The following is a 22,825-nucleotide window of genomic DNA, read 5'->3' as shown; positions in this document are numbered from 1 at the left end:
TGTCTCTATTTATTCAGTGGACTTTGGATCAGCGCCCTAAATGGGGAAAGATTCTTTTCTATTTAAGGAATCGACGGCGAAGATTCTTTCCTATAGGAAAATTTAAATTATCTAAATTAAGAAAATTACTCCAAAGACTGAAGGGAGAACAGTGCTGTAATTATCTATGAATATAAAAGTATATATGTGTTCCTCTCAAACACATGGCAAGAGTTGCCTTATTCTCAGGTTGGTCTAAATGTCATCCCACCCCCACCATTCAGATTCGATTTTTATGTTTTTGTCAGTGAAGCCTTGGTCTGTATATACTGTGGCGAGTATCTGTCCGCCTTTAATGCTATGACCATTTTTTGAATAGAAAGATAATGAGCTTAGTTACAGGAGATTCTGGGCTTCTCTTTCACTTGACATTATGGGGCTGATTTATCTCCTTCTTCCCTGCATACTCAAGTGTTAATGCATAATGACACAGGCTGTAAACATCAGTCTTGCTGGATCATGTTCTTGCGTTCTGTTTCTGCTGCTTACCCATTTCTTTCAGCAGACGAACCGATTTGACCCACAGGCTGCTACGCTTTGCAGAGACCCACTCTTATTCTTATGTCTTTTCTCTGCTCTGGAGCTCAAAAAACACACCAGAGAGAATGAAGTAGATGCTCAAAGACTTGGAATTAATGACTGGTTGCAGGCTAAACTGATAGGACCATTTAGGGATTAAGAAATATCAAAAAGAACTGGATGCTCTGTTCCAATTCCTCAGCGGAAAAACTGACACAAGTACTTTGATTAGCTATCGATTTTTTTCCTTGTGGAGTTAGGATATGCCCCTGGCTGGCCATTAGAATGGCTCTGTAAATGAGAAAAATTCAAAAAAAAATCAGGATTCACAATGCTTGCTATTAAAAGAGCCAATTTTCTCTCCTCTGTGTGTGTATGTACATCCTTTTGTTTCAGATACGGCCCGGTGTGAGCATTAAAATTCATATGAATCGTGTGCTGAGTATGTGTTGTACTCTAGGTTTTAAAACTTTTTGGTCGGCTTGAAGGGGATTAAAAATATGAAAGTAAGGTGATGATTGTGGGCGGAGCTAGTGTGTGTCTTGTTGCGCTTTAGCGGGTAAGCGCGGCTCGTGTGACGTCTTTTATGATCTGACGACGAGTGATACCTACCGTTACCTGAACCTTCGTGGGTGATAGGTCAACAGATTCCATTGTCTTTTGCAAGAATTTTTATTTTTATTATGCCTGTGTTGTAGCCACGCCCTCCGTGGCAACTGAAAAAACTGCCTCTGACCCCACAGATTTACAGTGTTAACAACAGCACAGGACAATATTAGTTAAGAGTATGTATAGTATCTCTCTATGTATTGTGGGGTGTATATTAATTAGTGTTGATATCTCTCGATTCTGGCGTGAATGTTATTGATTGCGTAGTATAGCTAAACTCCCTCCACCTTTCTGTAATTTCAAATGATACCCCCAGTTAAAAGATTTATCTCCTGCTACAACTTGAAAACTGGTGTGGTGTCGCCGTTGTCGTGGTTAAATTAGCTTAGTTGCTCCACCCCCATGAGTTGATCCTGCTTGTCGCGGGCACGGGGTGAGTCATTGCGTAAAATTGGTTTATTCTCTTCCAGTGTTCCGTCAGCCGGATTTTCAGTCTTAGTCGGTTTCTGCATAATCCTGCTGATATTGAACTCATTCATAGAATCAAAAGGTTGGAACGGACCTCATGCGAGGCTCATCTCAGTCCCAACCCCCTGCACACACCACCCAGGTACATTTCCCCTAAATAATCCCAGCCAGCGGGCTGGCAGTCTAGCCAGACCTTAATATCTACTCTCAACAGGTGGAGATTGCTATCCAGCCTCACTAGTGTAACTCATTCCAATACTTCACCACTCCTCATATTCAGAAAGTTTTTTCTAATCATTCCAGTCCATCGACTCCCCCGACTGCACACTTAAGGGGGGACGAGGGTGCTCTCCTTGTTCTGTCCTACCGGTCGCACACTAAGGAGGAGAGCGAGACACCTTAGGGGGGCAATCCCTCCCTGGCCATCGTGGTGCTGAGCACCTGCAAGGCTTAGTTGAAGGGCGGTTGGGGCTATCAAAATCCCCCCGCTTAGGGGTTCTTTACTTTCTGGCAGGGCTCTGCTAAAATGAAAAAGCCCCAGTACTTCAGTCTCTCTTTATATCAGGTGGCTCTAGCCGTCTAAATCATTTTGTTGCCCTTTTCCGGGTGGCCTGTGATCTCTCCAAATTGTGGCCGACTACGTCGCTGCGGCGTGTTTGGGGGTGTTGTTTGTAGGTGCCTTTGTGCGCCCAAAAAAGCTAGGACACAATATTCAGATTTGCATCATCACTATAGTGCCCGCCCCCCCAGCCGACAGAGGGGTAATAATAATCCTCGATTAGTGAACACTCCTAATACAGCCCGTATGCATTAGCGCTTTTTGGCACAAGAGCACACTGTGGCTATGTTCAAATTTCCATTACCGTAACCCCCCAAGATCCTTTTCGTCAGCACTGCTACTTAGCCAAATCTCGTTAGCAGTGATGGTTTTCTTCTAGTGCGGACTTTGCTATTCCTTGTTGAAACTCATGGGTTACATCTTGTGGCCCACTTCTTCCAATTGTCTAAGTCTCCTGCAATCCTATCCCTGTCCCTCCAGCGTGATCTACCACTCCCCCCACTGTGTCATGCGCAAATTTACTTAAGTGCAAATCTTGTTCCCATCATCGATCACAGCCTCCCATGTTACATACGCAATTAATAGAAGGGCCCTAAGAAATAGCCACTGGCGGCACACCACTATGCCCCTGCCGGAAGTTACAACTTTACTAGCTATTGAAAACTAGAGAGTGTGGTTCGTGGGGGCTATATGTCTGGCCGAGAATTGATTATCCTTACCGGCGCGAGTGGGGGTGAGATAGAGAACGCTCCTGTTATTCAGCCAGATCTTGGCGTCTTTCCTCAGGCGGGTGCCGCAAGTTTCACACAGCGATGCACGAGGGCGCCCCCTTTCGCGAGAACCCATACTTCCTATAGTTGTGATTCAGAATATTGCTGTTGGGAGACCGTGGGAGTCGGGCCGATTCGTTAGTTGTGTCAAAACCTGACCGGTTGACTCGACTAATTCAAAGTAGACTGAGTGGGCGTGGGGGGGGAGGTGAAGGAGGACAACATCAACAGTTGCCCCATCCACAAGTCCACATTGATATTAGAATGCCAATCAGCTTCCGCGTCAGCAGTGAGTTTACCTTTGTTGATGAATCCATGTTTTGACTGGCCTTTCAGATCACCTTTTCTCAAGTGTTTCAGGATGGATTCTATCAGCACCTGATCCATGATTTTCCAGGGATTAGAGTGAGACTGAGTGTCTGTAGTCACCGATCCTCCTTTTGCCCTTTTAAAGTAGCGTATATAATTGCTTTTTCCGTCCTCTGGGACCTTCCTGTTCCCCAGCCATAATTTTCAAATGATAATTCAACTATGCTCTGCAATACATCACTAACTCCCTCAGCACCCTCAGGCCTGACAGAATCGGTCTCAGCTGTCGCCGTAGACTTGTGCACGTTCTAGACATCTTTAAGTAGTCCCTAACCTGACCCTCTTATCACAGTGGTGCTCTCTCTCCTCTCGCCTCCTCGTGCGTTCCTCAGCTGTAGTTAAGTCTGGGAGTTCTAGATCCTGCGCGTAAAGAACTGAGTGAAGACAGGAAATTGAGTAGCTTCAGCCTTTTGACATATCTTCTCACCACTAGGAACTGCCTACTTTGAGTAAGGGACACTAACAACATCCCTAAATACCTTCTTCTTGTTGCTTACATACTTGTAAAAGCTCCTTCCTAATTAATCCTTCACATCCGCCTCTACTGTTTCAACATCATGCCCCTTTGCGCTTTTGATTCTATCCTGCAGCCCGAGCAATATCTTATACCCTGCCTCCCAGTCATCTGTCCAATGCTTCCATTTTTTGTAAGCTTCCTTCTTTTGCTTTCACTCACACTGAGTTCCCTGCTAAGCACATGCTGGACACTTTCTAACGGCTTGCTGTTCTTCTCACATCGTATGCGTATTATCCTCCTGTGCTCTGAGCATGGTTTCTTTAAACAAAATCTGACAGCATCTCCTGGACACCCATCCCCGCCCTTTTTTTTTTCAGGTCAAAAAAGCTTTTTCCAGGGGAAAAAATTTTCCCCCCTTTTTTTGGGGGCCAGAGGGAATCCTGCCCATCATTTCTCTAAGGGAGCTGAAATCCGCTTTTCTGAAATCCAGGGTTTGCGTTCTGCTTCTCTCCTTCCTTCCTTTGACCAGGGTTCTGAACTCTACCATGTCATGATCACTGCTGCCCAGGTTGCCGTTCACCCTTACTTCCCTGATCAACTCTTCTCTGTTTGTGAGCAGGAGGTCGAGAGGCGCAAGGCCCCTCGTTGGTCTATGTTTTGATAGAGGCAAAACCAGGCCAAAATAAGAAAAAGAAAGCATGCTAATAACTGTCATTTGCAGCACCTTACTTTTATTTGGCACCATGCTAAATCTTGTATTAAATGTAATGCAGGGTGCAATTGGCTTTACAATGTGAATGGAAATGGAACCCCAGGAGGACATTTATCACAAGTGAGCGAGCGATTACAATGCAGTTAAACTCACTGTAGTAAATCTTGTTTTTAAAAAGGAAACTAACTTGGTTGTTGCAGCCTGGGCTTTGTGTCATTAGACTTGCAATCCTTGCTGTTGCACCATCTTTCATAGGGCATGATATGAATAGCTAGCAATGCTGCTTTCTTTAATTATGAATTATCCCTATGTATAATGTATGAATAATTTTAATAAAAGGATACTCTTTAATATTAATGGTCCTTTGCATCCTGCATAGGGGACCCAATTTAAGGATCTTTTGTCTCTCTTTTGCAGTAAACCTGCGGTCTGGAGCTGAGCAGAAAGTGGTGTTCATCACTGCCCGTGTCCACCCTGGAGAAACTCCCTCTTCCTTTGTATGCCAAGGTGAGTGTCTGCAGAGTCACCAGTTGGAATAAAAACCCAGAGATGGAGGTGTCTCTCTCCCAGGCTCTCTTTTTCCTTGGCCTCTGCTCCTTTGAGCATCTCAGGCCAGCGCACTGTGGTCCTGGTAGCTCTGTTTAATTATAAGGAAACAGTCTACTTGTCTGAAGGTGGTATTCTGAAGAGCAGAGCTTTCAGTGGCTGATGGCACTGATAAAAATAGAAAGAAAATTGCCCAGCTCGTGTTTGCAAAGGGTTGGAATCTGAGGATTCTGGGTAAAAATAATCCCAATGTGTTTTCATGTAATTTCATTGTATAGGCTTAAAATATTTTAGTAACGATGCCTAGAGATTGCAATAGGGCCCCAATATCGAGCACAGTCCATGGGCTGGATTCTTGGCTAGTGTAAATCAATGGAGCTATGCTGATTTACTGTATCAGCTGAGGAACTGGCCCTGTATACCAAGTAAGTCACATCAGTGCCGCTTACGCTTTGCTCATTATGCTGGCTGCTTACAATGCAGCAGATGGATTTGTGACTGGCCCTGTTGATTTGTAAAGGCCTTAATGAGGGACTGATATAGATGCAAGACCTTCTCCCTTTGTCCCTCACCATGGTGTGTCTCCTGCACCTCTCCAGGGAGCTATTGTTCCATAGGTTAGCAGATGCTGGAACTTTTGCTGTAGTCCACTAGGATGTAGAGTTGCTTCCTAGACATCCATATCAATCTAACATTTCCGCCTCAGGAGTCTCTTCTCTTTTAATCACTGCCGGCCTCTGTGATACTGATCTGTTTAGTTTACCTAGTTAGGCTTCTGTGGTCTCCTCTGCTCCACAGATGGATAGGGACAGAATCCTGGTGTATGACGTGGGGAAGAATACTATCTGCATTACAGGTTTCCTTCCCTTTCTATACCTCTGAGGGAACCCTCTCTCCAGAGGCTCCCTGGCTGGAGACAACAGTTCTCTGCAGCACCTTCCCTCCAGAACCCAGTGGAACCAATGTGGATAAGTCAGGACTCTCACATTTTTTCCCCTGGTCTGCATTTCAAACCCCCTTCTCTGTCAGGTGCATTCTGAGGGAACTAATTAGCAGTGATATTCACAATAGCATGCTCCTGCTGGAGCTGTGCTGCCAGGAAGGCAGTCATGGAAATGAGGATCCAGAGTGGAGGACCCTTGTCTTCACGCTGATCCTACACTTTCATGGATCCCATGAGATCTGCTAATCTGGGGACTGGACCTCTTATGCAGGACTATGCGGCATGGAAGATAATATTCTTCACCTGCCAGAACAGTGCCTAAGACTCACTGAATGGAGGCTCAGAGAGTGTCTCCGTCTCCTACGCTGGAGTAGCCAATATAGGAGATTATAGGACACTTGGTATTTATGAATTACTGTGTATTTATAATTGGATGCTGTATGACTTAGTTTGATGCTATGTGTAACTGTTTGTGTTGCCCCCACTAGGTCAGAGCTGAACCACGCTGCTAGGGGGATGTTTTATAAATATTATGATATTAAATTTATAATATTAAATTTAATATGGTGATGAAATATTATTAAACAGGAAAGGAGCAAAATGTGCAGAAGAGGTGGCAAATGTAGGCTGATGAAGGAACTAGATGGAAGTCATCTCTGATGGTCTTCTAGAAAGACTTTATGCTCTGGGAAGAAGAGTGGGAGATGAGGGGCAGGGTGGGGAGAAGAAAGCAAGCCAGTCTTGGAGAAGCACATCAGAAACTTGCTGACTGCAGTTAAAATGCACACTTGACTCACTCAGCAATGCAAGGATCTGAGCTGAGTGAACCCATCGTGCACTGAGCCATTCTGCTTAGTGCAGATGAAGTTGCCTTGTGTGTATAATTAGTGTCATAATGAGTGATTTGGAAATCTCAGCACCTTCTCCCCCACCCCCGAAATGGAGTGCATTTCAAGTTCAGTTCGACATTGTTTCTGATATTGCTAAAAGTAAAATGAAGTATTAGCTTTAGCTTTGGAAATTTTTGTGGAAGAAATAGGATCCCTTGATAGTTAAGCTCCTGGAGTGAGAGAGAAGTTATTTTAGAAATCTTGTTAGATGTTTTGGCAGAGTTCGATATTTCAGTTTAAGATCTGAATCCAAACCCAGTGCATTCAGCACATGGCAGTTTTGTCTGGTTTACAGATTTTTCCTGGATGGTTTGAAGCAATTACACATACAGCCTGTACCGTGCAGATATGGCAGGCTAATCCCACAGATTAGATGGAATGTGAATCTGGGTGCAGACATCATCTGATGTAGGAAGGGGCTGGGCTGTAGCTGCCAAGGCCTGAAGTAACAGCAAATGAAGGAAGCAACCACTGCTGAGAGAGGGGAGGTTGCGTAGCCAATTTCCCTTAAACTTTTTGTTTTTGTTTCTCTCGGTCTTGGTTGGCTGTTTTACTCAATTCAGTCTCCATGCCCTCACCTTCCTAATCCCTGCCTCCATCTCCATTCATCTCTCTTCACACCCCTTTACCGTGTCCAGGTGTAACCCAGGCGTGCTTGGTGTGGTGCTCTGTCCCCTCCAGTGGCACCTAGCCCAGCTAGAGATTGATGAGTCTGCGACAGCCTCGGCTAAGAGCCAGGTGGCTTTTAGCTCATGCAGTTGAGGCTCATACATTAAGCTTCAAAGGTCCAAGGTTTGACCCCTCCTGCCAAAGACCAGGGTCTGTCTGCGTTTCACAAGCCTCGTGACTAACTGCCCTTGTCTGCAGTACAGAACTCTGGCTAAACAGTCTCTCCTGTGCTAGCACCATTGTGTGGGGATCCTTGACATGGCTCTGACACCTTGTGGGTTTTTTTCACCAGGTCACATTTAAATCTGATCTGAGCACCAGTGAGTGTCCCAGTATAAGAAAGACTCAGGCAGCTTGGGAGAGCTCAGGGTATGTTTGACTGACACCGGAGCAGGACTGCCAGAAGCTATTCAACTCATTAGGGCTAAGTCTACACAGCTCCCAGCCATAAGCCTCCCAGCCTGGCTTGCAGGGCTCGGCCTAGTGCTCTAAAATAGCTGTGTTGTCAACTCTTGGGCTGGAGCTCAGGCTCTGAAGCCTAGCAAGGCTTTACCTAAATCCCCTGGAGTAGATGCAACTTCTGCGTCTCCTGTGGTCAAAAGTGCATCTTTGCATGCTACCCTTATGCACACATTCCCTGCCTCCCTCCCCCACAATACTTTCTCCTTCAGATACGCTCCTCCCAGAAGGGTTTTGAAAACCCTCGTCCTGCCCACCATCCAGAGCGGGAGTTAGGAAATGGAAAAAGAGAAACACATAAATGGAACTAACAAAGTTAGTACCCTAACTAAAAAGTACCCTAATTATTCCTGCTACTCTGGTTTGCCATTCGTGTGGCCTGGTTAGTTTAGAAGCTCTTTGGGGCAGAGAGGTTCTTTTTGTTATCTTTCTTGCCTTCAAAATGACCATCCCACTGGCACTATGGAAATAATGATTTGGTAACTTGGGTCAGGAGACTCCAGGGTAAAGGATTTTTTTTTTTTTTACTTCTCACCCTAAGGTGAAGTTAAGGTCCAGGGGACACCATTATTAGTCTTGGCCCACTGTAACAGAAAGGGTTAATCTGTCACTTTGGTAAGAGAATCCCAAGGAAGCCTACTTCTCCGTGTCTAGAAGGGAAATGGGACATTTCCTTGCCGGCTGTGCAAACCTTTGCCTCCTAGAAATGGAGATCAGGTCGATGCAGCTTGAATTTACTGGACTATATCGCTAAACCAATAATCTCATTTCATAGTCTGGCACTTTGCATCCTGTAGTATCACGGTAAATCATGTTACTTCAGGTCAGGTCCTAATTAATCATTGTATGGCCAATACATAGTATTCTGCTGCATCTGAATTTTTTCTAGAGACACAAAGTCCTTTCTTTCAAATGCGTATCGTACTGGCTGTCAAGCAGCTAGTCAGGCAAAATGGGCAGGAGGCGAGCACTGTCCAGTAGCAATACTGAGTAGTCTGAGAGCAGGGGATGTAGTAGTTTGTAGGCAACTGGAATTAAATGGGAATATTTGCCTCTTGCAAATTGAGTCCATCAGCTAGTAGTCAAACCAAGGGCAGATCTAACATGCTAGGAGCCCTATGTACCAATCTGGTGGCACAATGGATAGTTAGAAGTGAATCTAAGGGTCTCTAAATTAATCTAATTTACATCTCCTACAGACCTCTTAATAGATTTTCCCTGCCTATTTCTGCTGGTTCTTTTTCACTGCTTGCCACTGTAGTGTGCAAGTGCCTCACTGTGCTATGTGACAAAGTGTACAGACAAGGATCTCTCTCTGGCCCGAATAACTTGTTTTCTTGTTCATTATGGTGGGAGATTTACATCAAAGAAAGCTAGGCTGCTTCCGTGAGACTCCCACTCACTTACTGATGTACCCCTGCTTACCCATCCTTTCTAAATTTCCCCTTGTGAGTCTAAGGAAGTCCAGAATTGGTGTGATTTATATGCCGTGGGGCAGGCAGAGAGGGCTGTAGCATGAAAGGCAACTAACAGGAGAATTTAATCCACACCCCGTTACATCCTCCCTTTCTTTGGCAGGGATCCTCTCTCACTGACAAGTAACTTACACCACCCTTAGCCATCACCTTTGAACGTGGCCCTGTGTACGCATCTGATACATTACCCACAGCCGGTATGAAACGATACAAATTCTTTTTCCACTGAAAGTTGCTTGGTGCTGATGTTGTTACAACCATTCACTTTAAAAGCTGTTTTTTTGTAAGCAAGGGCCCTTACTCCTGCAGATGTCATAAAATATCCTGGGCTTGGATGTCATCCCTCTGTTTCCTTGGCAAATACTTACTAGCAACCCAGCCAGACCTCCCAAGAATCCATCAGGTAATGCATCCAGCCACTCGTTCAGCAAACGACAACAAATGCTTTAATATTTCACAGTTGCTGCAGCTGCCAAGATCCTTACCCTGAACTTACTTCCTAAAAATAAAAAGAAGAATCCTGAATGACCTTTTCAGATTTATTAATGATCTTTTGTTCCTTTCTCTCTCTCTTTTATAAAAACTAAAACAGTACTTTGGGATATGTGTTTTTTTGTAAGAATGGGCTTTTCTTTAATGCTTAATAACCTACACAGTACATCTAAGTGTGTATACCTGCTCTATCACTCATGGGAAAACAATGCCCTAAATCTTTGGTTGCTAGGCTTATCAGAATTGTTGCTGTTGTGTGAGTGGGTGGGTGAAGAGCAGGTTGGAATGTAGGCTTCTGTATTATTTTCCTGTGTTATTTGTGTGTATTTTTACACTGTTTTCAGTCTGTTATTCTATGTGTGTTGAGTTTCACAGGCCCTTTTCGGCTCAGCTGGAGCCAATTCTGCTCTGTGAGGGTCTAGCAGCAGGGAGATCAATGGAGCTAGTGCTCCCCTTATAGGCTGAATTCATCCCTCATGCTGTTGTCACACACAACTTGATTTACTTCCTCTTCCTTGTGAAATGGCACAAGAATTGATCATTTCTCTGACAAGTGACTTTTGGAATCTGTTTTAAGTTAATTTTTTGGGGGGAGGGGGTAAGAAAAGGTACAATATTTCCCACATTTGCTCCTCAGGGAAAATAACTCATCAGCTCTCACTGATCTGAATTCTTATGGTGAAATAATACGAAAAGAGGACATACTATCCATCCAAAAGCCACCCCCAGAACTGACACCAGGCAGCCTTTACAGTGGCTGTGATGTTACCTGATATCTGGTTGTGTGCTGAGGGAGTTTTGTTTCATACGCCAAGAATTGTGTTTTTGTTGTGTTTAGAGTCTTGATATTTCTTTTCTTTGGGAGAAAGAGGGCATTGCATGGGTGTTCATGCAGATGGAGAGTGGCACTGGTCCTGTGATGGTCAGCATGGTAAAGTTCATGCTTTATGCCTTATTTTTTTTGCACCAGTTCTTGTGTGTAGTCTTTGCATATTTTAGCAGTGTACATATGTGCATAGCTTCCTTCTAGCTGTAGTGTGTTTTGTTAGCAATTATCTGGTCGGGTTCAGTACGTCATCTAATGCTAAAGGGCTTCTGACTCTTCAAATTTTAATGGTACATAAATGAGGTGTCAAGCCTTGTAAATTACAGCTTGCAGAGGCATTGCACTGAATCACTAAATCTCCCTAAGAAGCTTCCCTTGTTTGCTTCCTTTGTTAGGCATTTGCCAGTATGGCACCCACCACAAAGTCTGAATCCAAAAAAATGAAAATCTGCGCCCTGAGCTTCTGGCTTGAATATACTCTACCAGGCTGGGATCCAGCACTCCCAGAAGATGCAGTGCAAGAAGGGAGGGAGACTCAGATCTCATCTTGAGCTAACTACAGTTTGACCTTGAGCTGACATTGAAATGTGCAGTCTGAAAGGTGCACATCCTCTCAGAGGCAGCGACCTGAAGAAAAACAGATGCTGTTATCCACAAGAAGTGGAGCCAAAATGGCTTTTAGATCTTTATTTAAGCAAATGCACCCTCACTATACCAAGTTAGGTCAAGCGGCATGAAATGAGAATCTAGGCTATGAAAAGCATTGGTTTTGTTAACATTTTTATGTCTTTATTTTGAGCCATCATGGTTGAGAAAAAAATCTGAAAGTTTCTAATAAAAAGTTGATGCTGAATTTATAGAGGGTTGGAGGGTCAGGGACTAACTTCTGTAAGACAGAAGTCCTCCTGCCAGCCGCCTTCTCGGGGTCTGTTGTACTGCAGCTCACTCAGTTGGCTGAGAGTTGAACTTTCCCTCTAAGGAATGAAGGTGTTCTCTCTTTCCATCCAAATTATTCTGGGTATTATAGTCCCCAAAAGATTCCAAGATGGTGGCTGTTTTCCAGTTCATTTCACAGAGATATTACCTTAGAACTTATGTGGGGGGAACTGATCCCCATGGGACATAATAAAAGAGAACGATGCCATTGCACTGCAACCAGCAGAAATATTCTCCTAAGTAACTTACCCTTAGAGAAAAATAGGGCCACATGTGACAAGATGAAAATCTGGGGTCTTTTGAGTCTTGCTGCTGTTGTTTAAAATTCCTGCCTATCTTTAGCACACTTAAAAAGGCAGGAAGGGCTGCATTCTCATTAAACAGCTGCTCCTTCCCTCAATTAACAGAAAACTCTGAACTCAAAGGCAGAAAGTGACATTACCAACAAGAGGGGAAGGTATGTTTTTGAAATGCAAGACCAAATATGACTAAGGAGGCCTTTGCTTGCAGAAAGGAACTTTTTAGGAAGTATTTTTGCACACAACGCACAGTCAACCTGTGGAATTCCTTGCCAGAGGATGTTGTGAAGGCAAAGACTATAACAGGGTTCAGAAAAAAACTAGACAAATTCATGGAGAAAAGGTTCATCAATGGCTATTAGCCAGGATGGGCAGGGATAATGTCCCTAGCCTCTGTTTGCCAGAAGCTGGGAATGGGTGATGAATCACTTGATTACCTGTTCTGTTCATTCCCTCTGATGTGCCTGTCATTGGTCACTGTCAGAAGACAGGATACTGGGCTAGATGGACCTTTGGTCTGACCCAGTGTGGCCGTTCTTTGTGAGGATGTCCCCCTCGATCCTTCCCAGATGAGAAGCAAAATCTCCTAATGAAATTAAACAGAGAGTTGTACAGATTTCTCTGCAGGATTTTAAATCACTTGGTATTTTAACTGCGACAGAATGAGTATTGAACAAAGCTCTGAGCCTAGAAAGGGCCCATTATAGTAGCACCAATATCTTCAGAACTTTTCAAGACCCTGTTTGCTGCCCTTCATATTCTGTTTAATTTATGTTTGGATGAATGTCTGGATCTGAATCAATTCTAACCCAGGTCTAGTTATTTTATGTAGGTGGTACTCACTGTAATAGCAAGCCAGATCTTTATCACTTGGCCATCTTTTCTGCCCCAAAAGCAGTCTTACCGGTATATTATGCACAACCACACACATGCCATTTGCACTCCTCCATGCTCATGTCAATGCATTCTCAATGTTCCCCTGGAATACTGTTCCTCTGCTGCAGACAATAGTTGCAGGAGATTCCATTTCTTCCTTGCAATGAGGCTGAGTTACAATGTTCAGAGCTGGATCTGAATTCAGTGGGTCCTCACACAGGCCTCACAAACGTTCTTACTAAGCCCTTTGTCTCCAGGGAAGGAGGAGGGGTAGTTCTGTTCTGTTGAGCAAGCTATCAGTGGGTGAAGGGAAAAGTGATGTCGCTGTACATGCAAACATTGACTTCTTGGCCCCGTGACCTCCCCGCCCTTTTAGGGGTTGCTTGCATAGCAGGGTCAGAAGGAGTAGTCATAGGACTCAGGAGTGCAGGGAGTGTGATGATACCTTGTGCATTTGCCAGGTGTAAAGAGGGTGGCTTCTTCCTCTAGAAGGTGATCGGGTATGATCTGTCTCTTTAAAATGGCTGCAGTACACAAATATGTTTAAAATGGTCATTTTGGCCACCATGTGGTGCTGGAGTCAGTGAATTCTGCCTGACATATTCATCTGATTTTCCAAGTCAATTCATTCTACCCTAAATTCTATGTTGGGTGATTGATTAAAGGAGAGGCCAATATGTCTGACTTCATATTTGTCACTGACCAGTTAACTGCAATCCAAGGAAAGGCCCTTTGTTTCCTTCCAAAGAATGCATTTTTTAAAAAAAGCGAGGAATCCAAAATGTAGGATCAGTCTAAGCAACCCCCATCCTCTCCCCAGTTTTCTTTCAGTTTATTCTTTATTCTTTCATCTATGTACAGCAGCAGGTCAGATGTTGGGAGTCATACTGAATTCGAAAACAGACCAATTTTTCCCACTTCTAAGCAAACCTAGCAAATTGGTGTGACCCAAGCTGGCAAGAGGTGAGGGGACCCTGGCTAAGAGGATAGACTCATTGTGGATTTAGATTACATTTTGGAGAACATAGTAGTTTTGCAGTGGATAAGAAAGGACCCGTGGGGAGAAAGAACTAAATTAATTATTTTCCTACCTGCAGCCTGCAAGCTGTAATCTCAAAATGATGGTATCAGGGTAAAGGAGTAAATTCAGCTTGAGGGAGTCTTATGCATCTGCCTGACCTAATTTTGTCCTAAATAAATGCTCATAAAAATGCAGATACTGTGTCTTTTGCTGTGGTCCAATGATGCCAGCGTAGGGGGTTCACTTAAAGAAGCATTTCAGATGGCAAGTGGCAGATGGCTTTATAAGCCTAGGTACTGACCAGCTATAGAAACCCAGGCTGCTACCTCAGCTCCATCATCCCTGCTAGCTGGAAGAAATGGGAAGCAAGATCTTATACTCTAGAAGTTACTTTTAGACTAGAAAAAGGGGGATAAAATTGAACATGCATCAGTGTTAATCTGCTATTCATCTTCAGATAACTGGGGGTGGAAGAGAGTAGCTGACACTTTATGTCATAACTCTGCACTTAAAAGCAGAAAGCGTTCATGATGGATATAAAATGCAATTCATGTTCCCTTTTTCTAGAGGTTCAGGAAACCTACTGACCGTGTGAAACAGATAAAGACAACAGAGTTCAACAGCACAAGTTCATAGGGTAACCAGACAGCAAGTGTGAAAAATTGGGACGGGGTGGGGGGTAATAGGAGCCTATATAAGAAAAAGACCCAAAAATCGGGACTGTCCCTATAAAATCAGGACACTTGGTCACCCTACAACTTCAAAATGAGCTGCAGAACACTTTCAAAGCTGCTAGGTGGCATTCCTCCTCCTCGCTAAGAAAACTGGCTGTTTATTTTGTTTGTTAAAGTGCATAGTGCCTAAGCTTTAATATAAAGGGAGAGACACTCACCTTTACTTCTCAAAGCAGAATGAAAAACACTCTTGTGTGTTCCCATAAATCTCTTAGTTGGGATTGCACTGTGAAGTATCCCACAAAAGAGAGGTTGTTCTGCGAATAATAAACGTGTGTGTGTGTGTGTGTGTGTTACACATGATTGCAGCAACAGAGAAGGAATCTACTCTGAGATGTTAATGGAAAAGTTGCCTTCTTCCAAAGTCCCATTATACAAGTTTGGCATTAGTCCTAGCATGACACCAGAAGCTTTGAATCTAGCCACTGTACTGATTTGACAAGACATTGAACTAGTTTACTGAGCTTGAGATGTTCTGGAACAAGGTTTAAATGTCTCCCTCTACATAGTGACATGCATTTATTACCAGGTTTGCTTTAATCGGTTAATTATCTGAACAGTTTCATGCTAAATGCTTACAGTGGACTCTTTGACTATCTCTGTTTTAACTTTTACAATAATCAGGCAGGTGAAAAAGTCCTTTAGTCCCCCAGTCATGGGATGGGGGAAAATTTCACTATAATATGCATCAGGCAACATTGCCCAGACCTTTTACCAATTTAGGTACCTATCAAAAAGTTTTCAGTTTACCCCTCAAATCTTTTTTTGCTAACCCATATTTGACCAACACTGTGCCCTTTTCCCCAAAGATTGTTTCACAGCACTGAATACAACTGCCTCTCAGGTGGAGTGCACCATCTTTATAACAGCTCACGGGTACCCAACTCTTTTGGGCAAGAGATGGAGCAAATACAGTCTCCAGTTGACCTGCAGAGAGATGTTTAGGTAACTAGAGCTTATTTTTCCTAATCAAAATTTGACCTGTGCACTGATGATAGTAACCCCCACATCTGCAAAACACAGGGTAGAATCTTCATTAGTGCAAGCAATCAGGGTATTGGCTTTTGATCTCATTTGCATTGTAGCATAGCATGGTTTGTAGTGAGAAGAATGCACCACTTCCCATGCGCCTCATATTTCAGTCCAGGCCTTTTATCCAAGTGCAATAATCCTACTGAACTAGTGAGATTTGCCAGGATCTTCCAGGTGCTGTGGAAGCATGACATGAACTAGGCTAATTATTTTGAATCTCAGGCAGTTTTTAAACTTTATCTTTTAAAAAAGCTCTTTCTATTCACCTTCAATAGTTCCACAGATTTTCACCGCAACTGATATTAATTTCGCTGGTCTATAGTTTCCAGCTTTGTCTCTTGACCCTTTTGTTCTTTGCCTGCCCTGGCTCAGTTCAGATGAATTGATTTTTTTTTTTCATTTTGTTTTCAGTTCTTTTCTCTCTGACTTGTCATCCACTTGCCTGCCTGCTCTCACTGGATCACCGTACCAGCTGCTCAAAGGAGCCAGCAGTCATGTGTGACTAGCATTTGGTCACTTGGGTGAAATTCCTCCAATGGCCCAGAACAGATTTGTCACCTGGTTTAGATGTATTAGGTACGGTGTACTGCATACAGGTTTAGAATGTATAGAAGCCACGTTTTGCTGGCTTGTGCATCATAGAGAGGGAAGGCCCTAAAACTCATTTGGGGCTGGTGGTGAGGAGCATTTCCACAGCAACCTGTCCTCTTAAGCCAGGAGCCTGCAGAAGTACTGTGCTCTCTTAATGCAGTCATGTCTCTGTGAGTCTCAGGGGTGGAATGGCATACCAGAGCAGGAGAGTGACAGCTGGGTCAGCCTTACCTGCCATGCTTCCCTGAACTACCAGCAAATCCCGACATGGTGGTTAATGCTGATCAAAGAGCCATGAAATCCCTTCCAGATATGTATTCCAGGCAGCAAAGCACAGATACTGGAGCACAGTCCAAGTCAGCATTGCTCTTTAAGGAGCCAAGTTTGCAGTGTGAGGATGAGCCCTGATTGCCTCTGTGATAAATGAGAGTGAGGATAGCTCCCTTTTAGGGACAACCAGCCAGCCAGTTGGCTATGGAATCCCTCTGGGTGGTGGTTCTCTACTTGCTTTACCTGTAAAGGGTTAACAAGCCACAGGTAAAAGGAAAGGAGTGGGCACCTGACCAAAAAAGCAAACGGGAGGGCTAGAACTTTTTAAAATTGGGAAAAAACTTCCCTTTGTCTGTGTGTTGTGGTTCTCCCAGACAGAGGGGAACAGGGAGCAGTTATGCTGTGAGAAGCTGAAAGCCAGGTATGAAAAACCAACAGATCATACCTAGAGACTGCTTATCTGAAACCCCAGATATGTAAGTAAATTAGGGAATGTCTAGGAAGACGTGATTAAGTTTATTTCTATTTATATCTTATTGTCTTGCGGACTCCTCTGTGCTGACCTCAAATATTTTTTGTTTTGCTTGTAACCTTTAAGCTGGACCTCAAGAAGGTTATTCTAGATGTTTAATTTTTGTAAGTAGGTTCTTTAAATCTAGCAAAAGCTTAAGTTCCAGATGTATTTTCTTTTTTTTTGTTTTTAATAAAATTTACCTTTTTTAAGAACAAGATCGGATTTTTGGTGTCCTAAAAGGTTTGTGTATATGTTGTTTAATTAGCTTGTGGTAACAGCTAATTTCCTTCCCCGGAATGGGGGGTGAAAGGTGCTTGAGAATACCCCACAGGAAGAAATTCCCAAGTGTGCCTTTCTGGTTTCAAAGGTTTTTTTGCACTTGGGTGGTAGCAGCATTTACCCATCCAGAGTTGGAAAAAAACTGTAACCTTGGGACTTTAATACCAGCCTGGAGTGGCCAGTATTAATTTTTAGAATCCTTGCGGGCCCTACCTTCTGCACTAGAAGTGCCAGAGTGGGGATTCAACCTTGACAGCCTCAGAATCTCTGTGATTTCCCAAAAGCTTCCCTTTGAAGGAAGCATTTGGATAAAAAGTTCAAATGGAGGAGATCATAGAATTTCCTGAATGCTTTTCTCCTTCCTCAGCCACTTACCCCAAGAAAAGAATATGTGGCCCTAAAGTGAAAATTTCTGAAATATACGTAACATGCTTCTAAAATGTGTTTGCGTCCTCCTCCAGTGCCCTGTTCGTATTTAGGATAATAACCTGCTACTTTGCCAGCTCATGAAGTTACTCATTTGTACTTGAATACTGAAGGTGCCATGTTGAGTCTCTACTGCTGATCCACGTGGAGGGAAATTGCATATTGGAGATGGTTGAAAAAGAAAAATGTTAGTTTTTCATGGGTTTTTTGCTTGTTTTTAATTCAATCATTTGCATTCCATAGGTTTTATAAAAGAACCATTTTTTGTTTGTTCGACATTTTCCATTAATCAAACCTTTTTTTGGGGGGGGGGGTTCCTAGCTTTTTTCCCTTTTATCTCCCCCTCTCCCAACCTTCACTTTGTGTTTTCTTTTTCATTGTGCCCTTAAAAATGGGAAATAAGAGAATGAGTGTGGAATGGTACAACAAAAACTGAAAAAACCCCCAGCTCATTTTGCTGAAAAAAAATTACCCAGAATATTTTGGAAAAAAGACAACCCAAGTCTTTTGTGAAAATTTTCATTGTGACAAAAAATCACTAGAAAAATTTCAACCATTTGTGTTACATAGAAGTAAATGTTACCAACCTGCCACTCTTTATGATAAATATAGTTAGAAGACTGGTGTCTTCTGCTATTCCACAGAACAGGTAGAGCGTAGCTCAATAACAGTGCAAGCTTTCTTCATTCACCATCCCAACTGCACCCCAACATGCCCCACCTCTCAGCTGAGGGGCCCATCTCTGACAGACAGAGTGGAGTTCAGTCTGCAGGACTGTTCAGCCCCTGCTGCTGAGAAGGCCAACCTATTTATTCACAAGTTTTAGTATGCCACTGATCGCTGTTCTGGCTGAACACTCCGCAGACTTTAATGACGTTGAACCTGACTGACTTCTCATTTGATAGACAGCAAGTGAAGCTAATACATTGAGTGGTTTGCCTAATGTCAGATAGAGGGTCGGCGGCAGAGTCCGGAGCAGAACCAATGTGATGCCCATCGTAGTGCGTTGTCCACAAGACCATCTTTGCAAAGGTGCCAATAGTGGTGATATTTTTATGATGGGAACTTTGTATTCTTTTGGAATTGAACTGATACCACCAACTTATTTTGTGAAGACCACCAGATAGGTGCCGGATGCAGCACCAGGAGGTGAAAAGCTCTGTCTTCAATTACCAGTGCCCTGATACTAAACATCAGCTTACTCTCACATGGTGCCTTTCATTCCAGGACCTCAAAGCATGGATCTCAGTGGGTCTTGTATATCTCATGACTTATGTTATGGCATCTTTCTCTCTGGGTCTTCTCTTGGGGTTTGTATGATTTATGAGGACTTGGGCAGCAAAGGGGCTTGCTTCAAAGTTAAAGGTACATTCTTGTGGCTAAGGCATTAAATCTGACTCCCATCTCCCTATCCCAGGGAGAAGTTCGATTCCCATGGCTCTTGAAGAAGAAACAACTTTGAATGTCCAGGGATATGTGAGTCAGAGGCATATTGCCACACTTATGAAGGATGCTGCATTTGCCCCCCCTAGTCGCTGCATTGTCAGTATCTAAACTCATCGTTGCAAAGGGCTCTGGGGTATCCTGAGTCTGAAAACCGCCAGATACAACTCATTTTTTTCTTTCTTGTGTTCAGACAGAAACACATGACAGAGAATGAACACATGCCCTTCTTTCTATCCTACTGAATTTAACCTCCTGAGCCACAGAGATGTCAGTCACTTGTGGCTCTCCAACTGGCGTGAGGCCTCTGAGTATTTCTCTCTCCATTGCTAATTACCATTATCCTTGGAATCTTCACTGAATCGCCACTTGCACAGCAAGCCTTTTTTTTTTTTTTGGTACTTGCAGTGTATTGTGCTGACTGTCAGCCATCAGAACCTCCTTGTCAGGAAAAATAAGTCCTAATTTATTTCCATGAAGCTTATTCCTGCGTGGATGCCATACACTGTAAATAAAAGAACAACCCCCCTCTTGCTGTTGAGTGACAGAGCTGATCAGTCACAATGCCTTTTCCCCCCGCACAGAACTTGGTCAGGGGAAAAAAAATCTTCTTTCCTTTGCTGAGGCCCAATGGAAATGGCAGCCCCACAAGCCCCATTCGGCAGGAGTGGGAGCAACCTTCATACGTATGACTTTCATCTCAAAAATCAAGGGGAAAAATTCTGATGCAGGCAATATTTCTTGGACAGAGTATCCCCATTGAGGACTGGCTTCTTGTTTAATAAATTACTCCACTTTCTTTTCAGTCTGGTCCACTCATGAGTCACCCAGAAGTAATTCAGGTATTGCATACATGCCTGCTTTCTTTGCTTGCCAGAAATTCAAGTCACAGATTTTGCTGTGCAAATGGATCTCTTTGTTTCACTTTGGTTTTGTCAATTTATCCTTTGAGAGTGATCATGCCCACACAGCCTTTCCTCTGCCCCTGCACCACCAATGCATTTATACACAGAGAGCAATGTACATACATCTCTCTTTCTCCCCAGTGCTACTGATTTTTATCATTGCTTCATCGGACCTCTTACAACTTCAAAGTGCTTTACAAAATCACAAACCATATGCTAGTGGAGATTGCTTAAGCCTCTGGCAAAAGGCAGCTACCTCTCGGGTGGAATGTGGTAGGTATTGCAATGAATCACAGGATCATAGACTTTAAGGTCAGAAGGAACCATTATGATCATCTAGTCTGACCTCCTGCACAACGCAGGCCACAGAATGTTACCCACCCACTCCTGTATCAAACCTGTGTCTGAGCCATTGAAGTCCTCAAATCATGGTTAAAGACTTCAAGGTGCAGAGAACCTTCCAGCAAGTGACCCATGCCCCACGCTGCAGAGGAAGGCGAAACCCCTCCAGGACTTCTGCCAATCTGCCCTGGGAGACAATTCCTTCCCGACCCCAAATATGGCGATGAGCTAAACCCTGAGCATTTGGGTAAGACTCACCAGCCAGCGCCCAGGAAAGAATTCTCTGTAGTAACTCAGATCCCACCCATCTAACATCCCATCACAGGCCATTGGTCATATTTACCGCAAGCAACTCTAGATAACAGGTTAGAGGGCGGGAAGGGAAGAGTAGCTTATCCAGTGAAAGCACCAGGGGGATTTCCTGTATGTGGAATCTAATTATTTCCCATACGGATCGCACCTCTTTTCTGTGTGATGCTAACTTTTGGTGAAGGTGTGGGGTTTCCAGTGAGGCACACATCCCGCAAGTGGCCTTGCCAAAGTGGACGTCGTGTGGCTGTCATCTACCTTTTTAGTTCGCTCGGCGCGAGGGACAGGAAAAAGCCTGTAAAGGGGAAACAGCAGAAACTGCAAACCTAGTAAAGCGGAAATCAATAAAGCAGTCAAAAGGTGCTATTACAGCTCGCTTAGTGTAAGTTTTCACATATCAGCTGTAACAGGAAGGGACTACTTCACTTGTCCCCTCGGGGGAAATGAGAGCAAATAACTGTACAGATTTTCTCCGGGAGCGGCTGTCAGCTGCCATTGTTAGGATCCACAGGAAGACATGCATACAATATTTTTATACATAAATGGCAGAGAAAAGTACTAACTCCCTCCTATGCATTTCAACAAGTAACAGTATTCAGGGTGTAGTTTCTGAAAGTGGATGAGAGTTGGCCCCCTATATCATAACTGGAGTGAGTTAAATTTCTGGGCTAGATCACAAATAAAAATGAATTCGGCAGTCTCGCCCTAAGACCTGTTTGTCCCCCTCTCAAATTCACCATACAGTTTGATGCATTCTGGCACGCTGAGGAACATCTTCTCAAGAGAGGCCCAAGACTAGATTTCTAAGAGATGCTGCACATTGAATTTGAGGTAAATTGGCTAGAAAGCTGATTGAGGATTTTGTGCTTTAATTTTTGGTTGGAAAATATCATCTTGAATCCCAAACTTTTTTTGGGAAAATACCTGTTTCAACTGAACTTTTGTCAGGAAGGTTTCTCAGGTTCGGGATACAATTTTTGGGGGCAGGGGGGTGGGCAGGGGAGAGCCACTCTCACTCTGAGAATAGCCAGCAGTTAAGGCACTCATCAGGGAATGTGGGAGACTCAGATTTCTGTAGCACACTAGTGCTGCTCTTAAAATGTCCTGTTCTTTTGGAAGAGTCTATTATCTCCAGCTGATTCCCCATCTGAAGCATAGGAAATATCACTGGAAATGACAGGACCACCATTTTGATAGAAACTTTTTAAGTGTGGCCTTGGTACTCTGAATGATGCCTGGCTCAGGCTGGTGTTTTTAGTTCGTCACTGAGGGAGCAATCCAATCACAAGTTTTAGAGACCGCTTTAAATTTTTTTGTTAAATATATATTTTGCATTTCTTTACTTGTGTTCTTTATAGAGTTGTCAACTTTCTACTCACAGAAAACTGAACACTCTTGACCCTCCCTGCCCCTCCTCCGAGGCCCCACCCATGCCCTGCCTCTTCTCCAAGGTCCTGGCCCGCTCGCTCCATTCCGTCCCTCCCTTTGTTACTTGGTCTCCCCACCCTCCCTCCCTCACTCATTTTCACTGGGCTGGCTCAGGGGAATGGGGTGCAAGGGGGGAGGGCTCCGGCTGAGGGTGTGGGCTCTGGAGGCTGGGGATGAGGGGTTTAGAGTGCTGGAGGGTGCTCCAGACTTGGATCGAGAAGTTCAGAGGGTCATGCACTTAGGGATTAATAATAAGAATTTTAGATATACATTGGGGACGCATCAGTTGGAAGTGACGGAGGAGGAGAAGGACCTTGGGGTATTGGTTGATAGCAGGATGACTATGAGCCGCCAATGTGATATGCCCGTTAAAAAAGCAAATGCAGTTTTAGGGTGCATCAGGCAAGGTATTTCCAGCAAGGATAAGGAGGTGTTAGTGCCGTTATATACGGCGCTGATGAGACCCCACCTGGAATATTGTGTGCAGTTCTGGTGTCCCATGTTTAAGAAGGATGAATTCAAACTGGAACAGGTTCAGAGACGGGCTACTAGGATGATCCGAGGAATGGAAAACCTGCCTTATGAAAGGAGACTCAAAGAGCTTGGCTTGTTTAGCCT

At 43.8% G+C, this 22,825-nt stretch overlaps 1 protein-coding gene across 1 annotated transcript in view; it reads left to right on the top strand.

The window, feature by feature from the left end:
* Positions 1-22,825, top strand: part of AGBL4 (AGBL carboxypeptidase 4) — a 1,477,624-nt gene that overhangs the window by 1,142,388 nt on the left and 312,411 nt on the right. The window contains exon 7 of the mRNA XM_075067593.1: positions 4,920-5,009. Coding sequence (XP_074923694.1) covers positions 4,920-5,009 — 90 coding nt within the window. The remainder of the gene's footprint in view (positions 1-4,919; positions 5,010-22,825) is intronic.

The sequence above is a fragment of the Chelonoidis abingdonii genome, chromosome 7, assembly GCF_003597395.2.
Source record: "Chelonoidis abingdonii isolate Lonesome George chromosome 7, CheloAbing_2.0, whole genome shotgun sequence".
NCBI classification, from domain to species: domain Eukaryota; kingdom Metazoa; phylum Chordata; order Testudines; family Testudinidae; genus Chelonoidis; species Chelonoidis abingdonii.
The sequence above is the reverse complement of the archived record's forward strand: the minus strand, read 5'-3'. Positions and strand labels throughout refer to the sequence as shown.